This window comes from Rhizoctonia solani, chromosome 16 (assembly GCF_016906535.1).
Source record: "Rhizoctonia solani chromosome 16, complete sequence".
NCBI lineage: Eukaryota > Fungi > Basidiomycota > Agaricomycetes > Cantharellales > Ceratobasidiaceae > Rhizoctonia > Rhizoctonia solani.
In genome coordinates, this window is record NC_057385.1 from 258,369 (window position 1) to 274,088 (window position 15,720).

Here is a 15,720-nt window from a genome sequence, read left to right on the forward strand (position 1 = left end):
TGCTAAAAAACTCAACTAGATTCCCAGACTTGATATTTCAAATGGGCCAACCCCATTCTACAGCCATGATTCTTAACACGACGAAATACTCTGAAAACCGTATCATACCCTCTCCTTGGTTTCTGGTATTTAACGTAGCTAAACAGATCAGCTATGACCTAGACCGCTGCAACGCGACAAAAATCCTCGTGCCTGGAAACATCACGATTCCTCACTTTTCGCTGGGTCGACTGGGATTGAATGGGTGCTATTCTATTGCTAAAGTGAAGTTTGATGCAGCGTCTGGTACCTGTAGGGATTGTCGGGTCACCCTTATTCTACAGTACAGAACGAAACCGTGCTCGAGCCGCCAGACTCATGGGAGAATAATACGGCCCCGGGCTACCGGTCTGTTGCACTGCGAGATATGCCGAAGTACTTTCCCACTGTAACCCAGTCAAGGGCTCTCTCCCAAACCCAGAACAGAGTGTGATAACTATCTTATAGCGCTCTGCAATCGGTTATATTCGGCACTATGGAACGCTTGGGCTGACATCAGTCGTGACGACGGCGCGAGTCTGAGCTCAGAATATGCCTGCCGTTCCGACACTTAGGGCTGAAGTAAATCAATTACGAGTGTATGCATGGTTAGCGCTGCAGCTTTCGATCACGGTTTCCGGTGTCATTTTCATATGGCTACAATCGAAATCGGAATATCCGCTTCTTTCGGATACGGGGATGGTCGCTTTTGATCTTGATACTACCGAGGTTTCTCATCCAGATGGCTCGGAAAAGAAGTCGCAGCGGATGATGCGAATTGAGCCAAAGGGTGAGGGGTGGAAGGTTGTCTTGGATCGGGAAGGCATGGACACCGAGGCTGGAGGACCGGGTATTGTAAAGAGTCTCTCGAGACGTTTCAGTCAGTATTACCGATAACTAATTCTATCCAAGGTATTGATTTTGCAATTATTCTTATTTCGTATTATACGATTAGGACCTCATTATACTACGAATGACTCTCTAATGTTGTTAGATTATGTTTTTGTTTAGTGGTTCATAATGTGACTTAAGTAGATGGCTTCACAATGATCATTCTCATAAAGTACGGACTCGTGCTCCACGCCTCTCAAACCAACTACATGCTGTCAATATGCGGCGATATAAGCGTCGGCGCAAATGCCTTGAATAAATAGCAGGATTTTACTGCCACTAAACTGTGTCGTAGTATCCAGTGCAGCGGGGCACCATGGCGGTCACGGCTAATTGACAGCCATGACGCTCCCTGGTTGTCATCCCAGCGCTAAAGGAGCAGATCACGTGAGACCCCGCTTTCGTCTAAATTAATCAGCCTCAACCACGATGTTCTCGCGCACAGTGGCGGTCTGCTCTCGATTCTCAGTTTACTCATATACAGCTATTCCGAGAATAATACCCCGCGCCGTAGCACCACCGTCCCAGAATAGCCTGCGCCACTTTGGCTGGACACGGCCTTGTCGGTCGCCTGCTGTGCTCGCGCATGCACCCACGCAAGCCGACATCGAGGCCGACGAAGAGTTCAGTGATTCAGAGTTGCTCCCAGCCGAAGAGGCGAAATTGAATATCACAGACGCGGCAGCCGAGGTAAGTCCGGGCAGTCAAACCCCATCTCACCGATGTGCGAAATGACGCCACGCGAGCAGCAACTGCGCAACATTTCGGTTCGAGAACAAGACGAAGATGTATCGCTGCGTGTATTGGTCGAGTCGGGAGGGTGCCACGGATACCAGTACAAGCTTGAATTAACCTCGAAGCGTCAGCCGAGTGATTAGTGAGCCGGGTTTTCTTTTTGCTATTTTGGTCCGTGTCTGTGTTGGAGCTGAATCGTACGATGTGTAGCCATTTCGTGAGGCCTCCAACTACGCCCGGAAGGGTAGGTGTGGTGGTGGATCCGATTTCGTTGTCTCTGCTCAAGGTAAGCACAGACGAATGGGAATAGATGGGTTGGTAATTGTGCGAGATGCGACCAGGGCTCGACGATTGATTTTGCAACTGAACTGATTGGGAGCTCGTTCCGGGTCCAAAACAACCCGCAGGCGACTGGCAAAGGGTGTGGTTGTGGGGTGAGCTGGGAGCTGAAAGAGTGAAGACAGCGGAAGATGATCGAATGTAATTAATAACGGGATCAAATATTATGCCAGGAATGAGACAGTTTAAAGGCACGGACAATTACGTCAGCTGAGCTCATCACTCCACATGATCGAACGACTCTGGCTCGCGGCGCGATTCGCTCTCTCACGACCACCATGCCCACTGTTCCTCGCACGTCCCCTGCGACGTTGAATCCTGTTCCCGAACACTATATCCATACTACTGCCGGTCAATTTGTCGATGCTGCGGGCCGAGTGATACTTCTCCGCGGCGTTAACTTGGCGGGGTCGACGAAAGCGCCGGTGGACAGACCTACCCAGTACCAAGATGTTGGGATGTTGCCGAAGCTGGTGGAGAGTCCTTTGTCGGCCGTCCACTCAATCTCGACGATGGTTCCGCGGATATCCACCTCGCCCGACTACGCGCCTGGGGATTCAACTGTCTTCGATTTATCTTTACCTGGGAGGCTCTAGAGCATGAGGGACCGTACGTGCGTCATATACATATAATTGACGAAGCTCATGTTCTACAGAGGCAAATACGACTATGAATACATACAATATACGATCCGAGTATTACGACGATGCAAAGACTTTGGTTTCCGTGTTTTCATGGACCCACACCAGGACGTCGTAAGTACTATCCGCCCAGTGGCCTCCTAGTATTGACCGACCATGCCAAGTGGTCTCGCTTTACCGGTGGATCTGGTGCTCCCTTTTGGACACTGCCCGCCTGCGGCCTCAACCCCCGACACATCACGGCAACCCATGCCGCCCTCCTCCATTTCGAACAACCGGATCCCTCCGCGTTCCCTGCCATGGTATGGAGCACCAACTATGCCCGCTTCGCCTCGCAAACCATCTGGACCCTGTTTTTCGCTGGCCGAGACTACGCTCCACGATGTGTAATTGATGGCGTAAACATTCAAGACTGGCTCCAGCGACATTATATCAATGCATGTGGTGTGCTTGCCGATGCCATTCGCGATGCAGGCGACCTTTATGACTCTTGTATCATCGGCTGGGATAGTATCAACGAACCAGGCGAGGGGTATTTGGGTCTGCATGACTTGAACGTCATCCCTCCCCACCAGTCTCTCAAGAAAACAACGTGTCCGACCCCAGCCCAAGGTATTCGGCTCGCCAGCGGAATAGCCCAAACTGTCGAAAACTGGGCGTTTGGCGCTCTAGGTCCCAAGCGAGACGGCTATGTGACCATTGACCCTGCCGGCCGGACCATCTGGGCAAACCCGGACACTGAAGAAGATGTGGGCGACGGTACTGGCGATCGCATCCACAAGCGGTGGGGTTGGAGACGTGCCGCATCGTGGCCACTCGGGAAATGCATCTGGGCTCTTCACGGCGTATGGGCCGGCCCGGACGTCACGGATACCAAATCAGGCGACATACCCATTCTCAAGCCCGACTATTTCGAAAGACCCCCCTTCGATCCATCTCGCCATGTTGTCTTTGTTGCCGACTACTGGCGGCCCCATTTCAGGGACTACATTGCCCGTATTCGACCATCTCATCCCGAGTCCATCTTTTTTGTCCAGCCGCCGGTGTTTGTACAGCCTCCCCCACTCGAAGACGAGGATCTCTGTGGCCGAGGAGCCTACAGTTCGCATTACTATGACGGCCTGACCGTGAGTATTGTTGCGTAATATTGTGTGTCATCTTAACTAAAGTTTACCATAGCTGATGACGCGACACTGGAATTGGTTCAATGCCGATGCCCTTGGCTTGCTACGAGGCAAATATTCCTCAGTTCTGGGTGCCCTTCGAATCGGCGAACGCGCGATCCGAAATTCGCTACGTGACCAATTAGGCATGCTCAAATCCGACGCACTCGAGATTCTGGGCCAGTACCCAACGCTGATTGGCGAAATCGGCGTTCCGTTTGATATGGATGCTAAAAGGTCTTATGGACTCGATGGGAACAGCAAGTACGTCGGCGACTATACCGACCAGACTCGTGCGCTCGACTGTAGCTTGAACGGTGCGGACGGTAACAACGTCATCAACTGGACTCTCTGGACCTACGCCCCAGACAACACTCACACGTGGGGCGATGGCTGGAACCTGGAAGACTTGGCCCTGTGGAGCATGGACGATGCGAATCGAGATCGAGGCACGCAAGAGTTCCAGATCGAGAGCTCGTCCGCCAACTTGCTCAACGGCGAAAATCAAGACTCTCGGAACCGGAGTGAATCGACACTCGGCACGCTCCGTGGTCCTGCTGGGCCAGCGGATGCGCAACAGCCTCGACCCCAGATGGACATGTCGCTCAAGCCCACGTGCGCAAGCCCGGATCCTGCGAGCCCCGTTGGGATCTCGGCTGATAAACTATACGATTTTGTGGTTGTTGGAGCCAGAGGTATTGGAGCACTTGCGCGTCCCTGGCCGGTTGCGACCGTTGGCACGCCCACGTATATCGATTTTAACATCGCAAAGGCGACGTTTGAGCTCAAGATCAAGGTCACGGGCAGTGATCGTGCCTGGGGCGGAAAGGCTCCCATTCGTTCGTCGTTGTCCGACTTGGGCGAGGACGACGAAGAGCTCTCGACTGAAATTTACATTCCTCTCGTCCATTATGCCGCCGACTCGGCGTTTGATGGCGAATCCCTACCCAACTGCGAAGATGCACCTGGATTGCCCAAGGTGACCGAGGAACCTCCTCGATACCGAGACGACGACGATTCGACGGTTGTCGGACACCTGCGACAAGATAGCAAATCTTCGGCCGACAGCGCGCCTGCTGTTAAGCGCCGACGAGCAACGACGACAACGCTCCGTCGACAACGAGCCGACACGACCAACACCCTCATCCCCATTCTCCCCATTCCCTCGTCCGAACCAACCGCCACCTCCGCCTCTGCCGCCGCGAGCCCGACCACCCTCCCGATCCCGCTTTCGGCCCAAAGCATCATGGGCACGCTCGTCGAGTCCGACATGCTCGCTCTCGACGTCCAAGTATCCGAGGGCAAATGGGAGCTCGACGGACAAGTCTTGCGGTGGTGGTACGACGTCCCTGGAGAAGGCGAGCCCGAAAAAGAGTTGACCATCAAGGTTCAGAGGCGCGGAGGACCGATCAAGGGTGTTTTGCGAGGATTCGGTGCGATTTCTCCTGCTAGTGCTGCACGCGAGGGAGGACGAAGGTTCTGGGATGTGTTGTGCCCGAACGGTGGATGTGTTGTCGCTTGATTTTGACTTTTAGTTTTGGTTGATTACTTTGATGTGACGATGACGATCGCTTGCCGCGCTTCTTTACGATTCTTCCCCTGACGATACCTCTCTTTCTCACTTGCTTGCTTTTGTTATTGTGTAGAAACAGTATTATGATTTCATTGTTTGATTCTGATGAACCTTGATTCAGTCAGATTTATATTTTAAATTGGTGCTGTTCAGTTTTAACAGTCTTGGTGGGTTGTTTCATCTAATGGTGGTTCGGTTGTATGCTTTGTCTCCCGATATTTTGTAAACTTCTTTCACACTTCTAAGCCCATTTGTGTGAGATTTCATGTACCGGTGGTTATCCTCGTGATTCATCCAAGCACTGGGCGTCGAACAGTTTTGATGTGTGTGCTGCTCTGCAACAGGCCGAAGAAATCTGATTATATCACCGTGGTGTAATAAGATCCTGAAATTTGAACATTTTGGTGAAAAATGAAGGCTTTTTTAGTATGCTATGGCCTGAAACCTATAACTCCAGTATGCCTTTCTCAGCATGAATCAGAACAAGATAGGTTTGATCCGTAAATCCAACGCATATTAACCTGAATTCAGCCCGATTCTTAGTTGAACACGCATACTTATTTTCAGCGCGTTAATTTTGTACCGTGAAGCGGTAGTCACGCGACTCGCTCCAGGCTCTGGCCAAGTCGCAGAACGACCATATGCTTACGTTGACCCAAGAGGCCTGGGTCTGTTCGAGTTCCGCTACATCTGCAATATATATGTAAATGTGTATTACACTAAACTAGTATCACTCGAGATATCCCCCGTAGCGCCCATCTGAGGCTTCTAACTAGAGCAAGGGGAATCTTGTTGCTCTCAATCAATGTGCTACTATTACCAACTACTTCACCCTATAAAATTACGGGTGACAATCACTTAGCCCTTTTGATATCACATGACATTTATTTACGCATATAGGGTAGAAATCACGACCAGAAACCAGCCAGAGCCGCAATCGGGCTGCACTGTAGCTGAAGGAGAGTTGCACAATGAACCAATCTCAAATATCTAGACGACAGACACTACTTGATTATACAACAAAAGGGCAAGCACTTATGAGTTGAAAGTACCACCGCAAATGCGCTGACCTGCACTCAGTCGATTTTGACGACGATTTTTCCAAAGTGGGAACCACTGAGCTGGTAGTCCAACGCATTGACCACCTCGGTCCAACCAAATACACGATCAATAACTGGCTTAATCTTGTGCTCAGCCATGAATGCGTCCAACCTCTCGCACATTGCCTTGCTTCCGACCACGATTCCGGCGATCTAAAAAGGCTGTTTAACACACAGAATATAATAGTCGAATTGAACGACTTACCAAGGCCTGTCCGAATAACAACGTCATGGCCAGGTCTTGGATGGTTTCGCCACCTGGGTTACCCTGCGCAACGGCGCCGATAACATGTACTAAGCCTTCGCGTTTGGCAGACTTGATGGATTGCATGAGGGTGCCCTGTCCGCCTGTGAATACCAGATGTGTCATTACAAATAAATTACTTATGTAAACTATAACTCACCAACTTCAAGGACGTGCTCGACACCTTTACCTTCAGTCAACTCTCTGACCTTGTTTGACCACTCAGGCACCTCTCGGTAGTTGATGATATCGTCAACTCCCAAATCCTTATACTTGGCCGCCTTCTCCTTGCTTGAAGTAGTAGCAATGACCCGTGCCCCCGCGGCCTTGGCAAGCTGCGCGCCAAAGACGGAAACTCCTCCGCTGCCAAGTACCAGCACGGTCGAATCTTTGGTGACGGGTCGCTTTTCAAATAACGAGTGCCATGCGGTCAATGCTGCACATGGGATGGTGGCAGCCTCTTCGTAAGAAAGGTGAGCTGGGATCGGGAGGAGAGCTTTGGCATCAAACACCCTATGTGATATAGTGAGTGTATGCGCATTGACTATCATAGTTTTGCTGTACCTGTATTGAGCAAGGCATCCTGGGGTACCGCCGCCAACTGTAAAGGGCATGTGCTCATCCTACCGTAACACATAGTCGGGTCAGCGAGCAGCTAAATCTATGTGCAAATCCCACGCACTTGAATAGGACCATCAAACCACGTTTCAAAGAACAACGAATGGACCCGGTCTCCTTTCCTCCACTGCGTGACACCCTCGCCAACAGCCACTACTTCTCCGGCCCGTCGCAAGACGGAATCAGCCCCTGTCCGTCAGGGCCGGTAGATAATGGCCCAGGGTATTGCCCCTTGCTAATAAGAATATCCTATAGAATCGAGATTAGGTCAAGAAATCGTGGGTGTACTTGATCATGCATACCCTATAAGTGTTAATTCGATTAGCAAGCTGGCCAACTGAGTGTTTCGGGCGACGTACCTGTAGTTAAGAGCAGCCGCGCGTAGCTTCACCAGAACCTCTCCTTGCTTGGGAGGAGTGATTTTAACTTCGCGGAGCTCGAGGCTCTTGTGGCCGTTCCAACTCTTTTGGTCAACAGGGAAGCGCCACGCCTGAGCAGTAGTCGGGATAGTAGACATATCGGGTGAGTAATGAGGTTAGTAGTGAAAAGGATATCGAACGCTTGACTGAATGCTTGGAGGGTGCGGTGCTCGCGCACTTTTATATGGCTAGGGGAGGTGGTATTCATGCGTCGTGTCGCCACTTTTCAAATCCCGCGGGAAAAACTTGGATTATTCACCCTTACGAGTGGAGGCTGGTGGAGGCTAGGGTGTAGTCAATGTCAGGTACGGGACGTATGTGACTTGTAAGTACCTTACGTAACTATAACCTGCAATGTAAGATACACCTGCATTTGGTCAATCAATTAAAAAAGCACTATAGACATTAAGATAGATACATATGATTAGTCACCCAAGTAGGCACCTGCAGCTCTCGTGCATGCTTCCGAGTTCGGATTGTTTGGGTTAACTGAAGCTATAGAACTATCAGCTTGCAACAAGAATGCATCAATAGGCATAGAGCTAAGGGGATTGACTAAAAACTGCGAAGTCAAGTTTATCCCATGAGCAACTAGCGTGTGGCGAGCGAATGGGATTACCCTAGCTCTTCTGAAATAGAGGGAAGCGCCGTGCTCTCGTCCAACCGTTCGTTTCCGTCCTCATCCTTCAGCGCTATATTGCAACCATCTGTCCGGCAAAGAAGATTCAAGAAGCCAGCGGAATGTCCCAACATGGCCATTTAGTGGCGCGTGTCGGGCTGCATTCTGACTCAGCGTCGGAAGACATGACAAATTGATTACAGCATGTGAGGAACATGCAAGTCATCGCGGAACCCGGTAGCTTACGCATGACTTACCAATTGTATGGATACTTGCAAGCGTGGGATCTGACACTGACCGTACCCTATATCTGAGGTTTCTCCGAGCCTCTGCAACACAGGACATGCATCGTGTATTCGTGTGGTCCTGTTTCTAATTTTAACTCTCAGGAGTTGGAGGCCTCGGTCCGAACCTCTCAGGACCTGTCAGAATTGCGGGCGGCTATCTCTTCTGGTTGCACCTCAAAAGAGCTCAATTGTAAAGGACAGCAAACACCAATAAATCTCATGTCATATTCCCTTTAGTAATGTCAATTTTCTATGGTAGGATAATCTATCGCGGGCGATTACTCAGGGACCCGTCCAGGCACCTGTGAGCACCGTGACCATGTGTTTGCAGATGGGCTGCCGGTCGACATCTTCAAGTTGATGTCATGGCCCCCATGTCATTATCGGTGGCCGAGAGCGTGGGGACGAATTATTCGCCAGTGACGAACAATCAATATATATGACTGGATCATGTGGAGGTGGCGGAGATTAGAGGTCGAGGCGTAGTGGAAGTGAGTTCCAGATTGTTCGTATCCTACTCGACCCTCGTCCCAAGGCCGGTCTCGAAATGTGCTCCTGAATATTTTGAGCCGTCCATCACAAGCGCAGTGCATCCCCAGCGGTCTGACGACACGCGCACAAGCTTGGCACTCGTCAGGTCGATCAGTGGCGATACGAACCTAATTTTGGACTCTGTGTGATAAGCGCCGAGCGGCTTGGGTTGCCGAGCGGCATGTGATGCGATTTCGCGGCCCGAGAAGCACCTGAATGATGAATGTGGAAATAGAAAAGGACATGTCGACCAGGAGAAAACATATCGGATTCCCCGCACCATGTCTTCGTCGACTGACCGAAACTCTCACTCGGATGTCGAGTCAGCTGCACCCACCATCGTCGACGACAACCGATCCAAGAACGATCCAGGAGATGTTGGCGAGGTCATTGCTCCAGGCGAAGAGTCTGCACAGGAGATAAAGGACGAGAAAGGAGATCCATTCCTTGTACAGTGGGATGGCCCAGACGATCCTGCCAACCCTAAAGTACGTTACAGCTCGTAAATGCACCAAGTTAATTGCCAACCTTGACTTTGCAGAACTGGAGCAGGACGTTCAGGTGGTATATTACGGCGCTGGGAGGCGTAGCTGTACTCAATGCGTGAGTTGCTTGCGGCATGAGCTTGTTCAATTCGGTATCTGACCTGGCGTTGCAGAACTTTTGCGAGTTCGGCACCTTCTGGAATTGAAGGACAATTGATTAGAGACTTTAATCTCTCCACAATAGGTGTGGCGTCTGTTGGATATATCTAGGCTGATACTAACAACACGTTTTGATAGTTGCTATTCTTACTATCAGGTCCGCTTCCTTCATATGTCCTTGTCCGATCAATACTCACTGCATCCCAGTCTCTTCGTCGTTGGTTATTGTGTTGGCCCTCTTCTATGGGGTCCTCTATCCGAGAATTATGGTCGCCGTCCGATATTTCTCATCGGCTTTGTTGTCTACACAGGCTTTCAAATAGGTGGCGCCCTCGCACCAAATATCGCATCTATACTCGTCTTCAGGTTCTTGGGTGGGACATTTGCCGCATGTCCCCTTACTAATTCTGGAGCTATCATCGCCGACATGTATGTTTCACAAACACCAGCGCCGGGTATCTACCTTTCTGACTTTGAATCCATAGTTGGGATGCAGATACACGCGGCAAGGCGCTCGCCATATTCACTCTTGCTCCGTTCGCAGGTCCAGCATTGGGTCCAACCGTTGCTGGTTACATGAGCCTCGCGGGTGTCAGCTGGCGTTGGTTGTTTGGCGTTCTATCCATTTTCGTGAGTCAGCATCCCTTACCTACCCCTGCGCGCCGAGCGCAGTTCCATCTCATCTCGTTTGATCGAACGCATATGAAAACGTAACCTTGACCATGCGCTCGAACCCCTCGCTCCACACTCTGGTTACCCCGTATGGTACTAATCATAGTAACTTTTTCTAGGCGGGAATATGCACCATTGTCTTGGCATTTACTCTTCCCGAGACGTACGCGTAAGTAGTTTGGTTAGAACCGACGTGGAGACATAACTAACCTGTGCTCACTTGTCTCGCGTATCTTTCAATGTCCTCGGTAACAGCCCTATCATTCTGAAGAAGCGCGCGGAAAAACTACGCAAGTCTACTGGTGATGATCGATATTATAGCGCAATCGAAAGGGAGAACCTTCACTGGGCCAAGCGGTATGTCGATGCGAAGTGTTTCTCGTTTTATTTCTAAGTCTCTGCGCAGAATCGAAAATATCCTTGGACGACCATTTATCATGTTTTTCCAAGAACCTATGCTTTTTGCCGTAACACTATACATGTCATTCATCTATGGTTGTGTCTACCTGCTCTTTGCCGCCTACCCGATTGTTTTCACCCAGGGGCACCATCTTAACTCGGGCGCCTCGGGCTTGATGTTCTTGCCGTTATTTGGTGGAGGAATTGGAGGTGTCGTTGTCGTAAGCATCTCTCACGCTCTCTCATTGATCGCATCTGACGTCCCTTGTTGTAGTACCTTGTATACTACAACCCGATATATACGAGACGTATTCGCGAATTTGCTCCTCGACCCGTACCACCCGAGTATCGCTTAGATATGGCTCTCCTAGCAGCTCCTTTGTACTCGATCAGTTTCTTTTGGTTCGGGTATGTTCTGTTCTCAGCCGAAACCACCCACTAGCCTAATTATATGCATAGATGGACATCCTACCCATCGATCTCCTATTTTGCCCCTGCTTTTTCGGGTGCTCTCTCTGGGTTTACAATCGTTCTCCTTTTCCTCTCGCTATTCAACTACATCATCGACGCATACCTCATGTACGCCGCATCCGCGCTGGCCATTTCAACTGTCGTTCGATCAGCGTTTGGAGCTGGTTTCCCACTGTTTGCGACGAGCATGTACGAAAAACTCAATCCAAGGATCGCGAGTACGGTATTGGGCGCGATCGCAGCTGCGAGTAAGTCTCTCATCTATCAACACGGACTCGAGCACTACTGACACGATTGACAGTGATACCCATCCCGTTCATACTTAGAAAATACGGCGCCCAAGTCCGACGCAAGTCCAAATACGCACCTTCATAGATTCCGGGTTCGTTAATGTACTGTTTTTACGATTCATCATGTAATCTTTCTCGCGCGCATTTATCTATAGAATTCACGGTTTCCCGGTTTGGGTTGTTTGTACGCTTTGACTGGTGTGGTACGCAATGATCTTTATTTTATTTGAAAAGCGTGTTGCGCAGGGCTGAGAAAAGGGCGATATGATGCAAGCTGAAGGCTACAAAGTAAACTTTTTATTTGTATATAACCTTGGGAACACGGTTCGCGTTCTCGAAGTTTGTTTAAGCGTTTGAAGAATAAGTGTAGATTATCCTCGATGTTCAGGGTTTAATTTCAAGTCGATGATTCTAATTTGGTGATTGTCTTTGCGCCGATCGATGGTGCCTGCTTGTAGCATCCAATGCATCTATGATATCTTGCAAGGGGCTTTGGGTCCCTGGCATACAGCTGGTACACTTTCAGTCGTTCAGCTCTGAATGAAGTTTTTCGTCTATCAGTACTAGCGATGAATTCGATTGGAACTATATTATACTTGATAGAATTTATGAAATTCGACTTCACTTGTACGCGTTTAGGTTTTCCCTCTTGGTGGCTAAATGCTAATGAGCCCTTGAAATCTGACCATCAAAGAATCAAATTCTTTTTTACTGAACAAAACTGGGCTATGATTACGAACAAAAGCATAAGTTACATCAGACAGACTCCGTTTCTGTGCGTCAAAGGCGTGAGGTAAGATGCATGAAAAGATCATTATCGACGAGAACCAGAAAAAATCATGTGCATGAAAACCCAAGAAAAATGTGCAAAGCGCGAGATCGAAAACGTAGATTGTGTGAGATTTATTGTATGGGCGTATATGGCGAAACCTCCGTTCAAGCTGGGGTTTGACAAAAGTCTGATTAATCAACCCAAATCGGGCTTGGATTCGCCAAGAGTTCAGCTCGGGGGACGTATCCTAGTTCTTGCATGCGGTACAGGACAGACCGATGGACGTAGGTCGGGAAGCGTTTCTGGCCGTGGATTTTACGAGAACGCCCCATGTTTATCCTGCAAACGTATATCAGCGACAAAATATTGGCAAAAGTAAACAAATAAACATACTCGAACCAGGTCCTCCACGTTTTGTCATGGCGCTGGTACCGCTGTCGCAATGGCATAACTTCCAAGATCCACCACCACTTGGCGATCGTGAGCTGATCGTAGATCGGAGTGATCGCATCGTTCGCATCTTCATTCGATCCAAGAGTCAAATGAGCGAGTGGAAGGAGGGGGTTTCCGGGAAGCGGTGTCGAAGGAGGACTGTCGACCAACGTTCCGTCTGTTGGATCTAACTCGTGCTTCAACTCGGAGGTAGGTAGGGGAGGTAGGGGAGTAGGAATTTTGACAATAGGCCAGAGTGAACATGGGCTAAGTCCAATTTCTGCCAACTCGGTGGAATGGAAGAGGATGCCGGTGTTGTTAAGGAAGCATTCGCGGACCATCCAGCGCAGTGGAATACGAGCGAGGTGATTCTTTGTCTCGTTGAGGACTGAGCCGCCGCCTACATCGCAATGGGCGCCTGCAAACCAGACCTCTTTAAATAGAATAAATAAACGACAGGGTGAGATCAAGCAAGCAAACGAACCTTTCACATCAGTCTCATGCTCTCGTTCCTCCGGGGTACTGCAGTCCTGCCCTCCGTGGTGGCTAACATCCGGAATAGATTCATGATGTCCACTCTTTTCGTCCTCATCCTTTTCGACATCATGGTCAGCTCTCTCCTCCACCACATCGGTGGTCTTCTCTTGTTTGCCTGCCTGCTTTTCCTTCGCTTTCCCGTCCTTGTCCTTGCCATGGTCCACCTTCACCCGGTCAACAAACTCCTCCCACCCTTTGACAAAGCTGGAAATATTAACCCCGCTCAATGTCTTTTTTCGGATATAGATTCCTCGTTTCCCAGCGGCGCCAAGCATTTCCTCTTCCTCCGTAGCCCGACCCCACATGTTAGCCTTGAACTTGGCCCGACGCTCGTCTAATGCTACAGCATGCCTGAAAACACGAATGAGGTAGTTGGTTTTAGCAAACGGGAGTTCGCGGGGGATTATCCCTGTGTTTGAATAATGAATATGAGCGGATGGAAAAAGAAAAGGGACGGAAAACGCACCAACAGAGTTTACAGTATCGAATACGCCAACAAAATCGATTTTAACATCGGTACAGAAAGCTCGCTTGAATCCATTGGACATTTTCCATCCTTCTGGGTCATCACGTTTGAACATCTTGTAGGCAAATGGAACTTGCTCATGGTTGTAGGCAGGAAGTAATCCAACCTAGAATGGAAATTGATTAGTCAGGGTGGCGAAGATTGAGAACCAAGACTGACCTTGTGCAACATTCCCGCGAGTGCCCGGGCGGTGTACGCTCCCCGAGAGAAACCAAACAAAGAGATTCTGTCCCCCTCGGAATCTGTGCGAATTCGGTCAGAGTGGTCAAGACATGTACAAAAAGAGAGAAAGCTGACAATTTTGCATCAAAAACTCGTAACCAGCTGCAATACTGAATTAGCCATGTACGTTAGCACATTCCAAACGGTTGCTCACCTCGGACGTGGATGGACAGACCCGTAGCCAAGGCCATGTCGACTGCCTGAGATACCTTTGAGACAAACTTGTTGGTTGGCTTAAGTCCGACACCCGTTCCGATGCCAGCTTGGTAGTAAACCTTTTTAGAAAGGAACGATAAGTCTTGGATTTTCCTAATCTGAGTTGTCATATACTTGCCATTTGTTTGGACTTGTCATCCTTCTTCAACAACTGAACAAACCTAACAATGTTCGAGTTCTGTTGATCTCATGTTGTCAGCCCATATTGGCTGATCTCTGCAGAAAAATGAACGTACATCTTGATCGTACTGATCTCCCGTCCCATCAAAACACAGAATCAAGTTACGTCCTGTCTGAGACGCGACATCAGGTACAACCTGGGGAAATGTCGATGATGTTGCACTGATGGGTGAGCCAGGGACTTTGCTTGAAGTGGCGACGGGTATTGAGGTCTGGATAGCTACAGGCTGAGGACGAGTCGTGCTAGTCGTAAGTTCCGAGGCCATCGTGCGTAAGGGGAAGGGGGTGGGGAAGGGGTAAAGGGGGAGACGGATCGCCAACTCGAAGCTATAAATACAAGCATGAAACTCGCTGACATCTCAGATTGGAGCTAGCGAAAAGGGTCATGCGATGCCTGTCAAAACGCCTGATTCGAGCCATCTCTGATGGGGTGCTTTGTCTAAGCGAGTCTTCCGAGCGCCCATGCATAACGATACTGCGAGGTTCTGGTACGAGAAATGCCCACTCGTCCTTTCGTAGGCTGCCGTCAGTAGAGGCTAATGTGGTGACACGTGATGCATGTAAGGCGAATTGAAGGACATTTCATCAAAGGATGCAGCTTTCTAATTGGCATGTACCAGGTTATTGGGTCGGTATGACCTGATGTTTTGACGTCCCCATGACCGAAAGCACGACCCCGATATCGCTGAAGCGCTCGACACGGATGTCAAGGCCTCGCATACCATGAGTTTATCCTTCTAAGCCAACTCCTGGCCAAGGGTTACAATGGACTTTAGATATCATCGAGAAAGTATATTATGGCCGAGAGACGGAACTATATGAACTTCCGAATGGATGGCACCATAGAACTTCACCATATCACCTGATTAAAGGTTCATAAATAGTGGCCATATATATTCCACTTGAAAATTCCAGTAACGAGGTTGCGTCCAGAAGCTAAATAACAAAACAGGGCAACTGGTGTATCCCACAGTTAGATGCATACTTATATAGTCCACTTCCCTAATTAGGGACGGCATATATTTGAATCTTAACCTGAAAGCGCTCATCAATCTCGTAATCCTCTCGCTACTTTATACTGTACACAGCATTCTCGTTTTCCTTTCCTCGACGGAGTACACCCAGTGTATTGTAGTCTAACATAGCGCTCGGCCCCAAAATGCCCGTGAGTAGATCCAAAA

General features: G+C 49.5%; 4 protein-coding genes across 4 annotated transcripts; 2 read left to right on the forward strand and 2 right to left on the reverse strand.

The window, feature by feature from the left end:
- Nucleotides 1–570: 570 nt before the first annotated feature.
- On the forward strand, nt 571–5,309 carry RhiXN_01308 (Cellulase (glycosyl hydrolase family 5 protein); the record flags this gene model as incomplete). Its single annotated transcript, XM_043321127.1, has 10 exons — nt 571–898; nt 1,424–1,599; nt 1,659–1,786; nt 1,855–1,888; nt 1,941–2,078; nt 2,175–2,334; nt 2,454–2,592; nt 2,639–2,738; nt 2,789–3,751; nt 3,804–5,309. The coding sequence occupies 10 exons, from the start codon at nt 571–573 to the stop codon at nt 5,307–5,309; spliced, it is 3,672 nt and encodes a 1,223-aa protein (XP_043186950.1).
- Nucleotides 5,310–6,436: 1,127 nt separating this feature from the next.
- Nucleotides 6,437–7,839, reverse strand: RhiXN_01309 (Zinc-binding dehydrogenase; the record flags this gene model as incomplete). The annotated part of the gene is made up of 4 exons (XM_043321128.1): nt 6,437–6,613; nt 6,666–6,808; nt 6,865–7,217; nt 7,682–7,839. 4 exons carry the CDS (start codon nt 7,837–7,839, stop codon nt 6,437–6,439), a joined length of 831 nt encoding a protein of 276 aa, XP_043186951.1.
- A 1,620-nt stretch (nt 7,840–9,459) lies between these two features.
- Nucleotides 9,460–11,739, forward strand: RhiXN_01310 (major facilitator superfamily transporter; the record flags this gene model as incomplete). The annotated part of the gene is made up of 12 exons (XM_043321129.1): nt 9,460–9,666; nt 9,720–9,781; nt 9,837–9,907; nt 9,961–9,979; nt 10,030–10,251; nt 10,308–10,452; nt 10,614–10,663; nt 10,750–10,851; nt 10,901–11,114; nt 11,168–11,301; nt 11,353–11,612; nt 11,666–11,739. 12 exons carry the CDS (start codon nt 9,460–9,462, stop codon nt 11,737–11,739), a joined length of 1,560 nt encoding a protein of 519 aa, XP_043186952.1.
- Nucleotides 11,740–12,617: 878 nt separating this feature from the next.
- RhiXN_01311 (choline transport protein) lies at nt 12,618–14,805 on the reverse strand (the record flags this gene model as incomplete). The annotated part of the gene is made up of 9 exons (XM_043321130.1): nt 12,618–12,765; nt 12,820–13,291; nt 13,343–13,804; nt 13,862–14,027; nt 14,081–14,163; nt 14,219–14,245; nt 14,298–14,405; nt 14,474–14,537; nt 14,596–14,805. 9 exons carry the CDS (start codon nt 14,803–14,805, stop codon nt 12,618–12,620), a joined length of 1,740 nt encoding a protein of 579 aa, XP_043186953.1.
- Nucleotides 14,806–15,720: the final 915 nt, after the last annotated feature.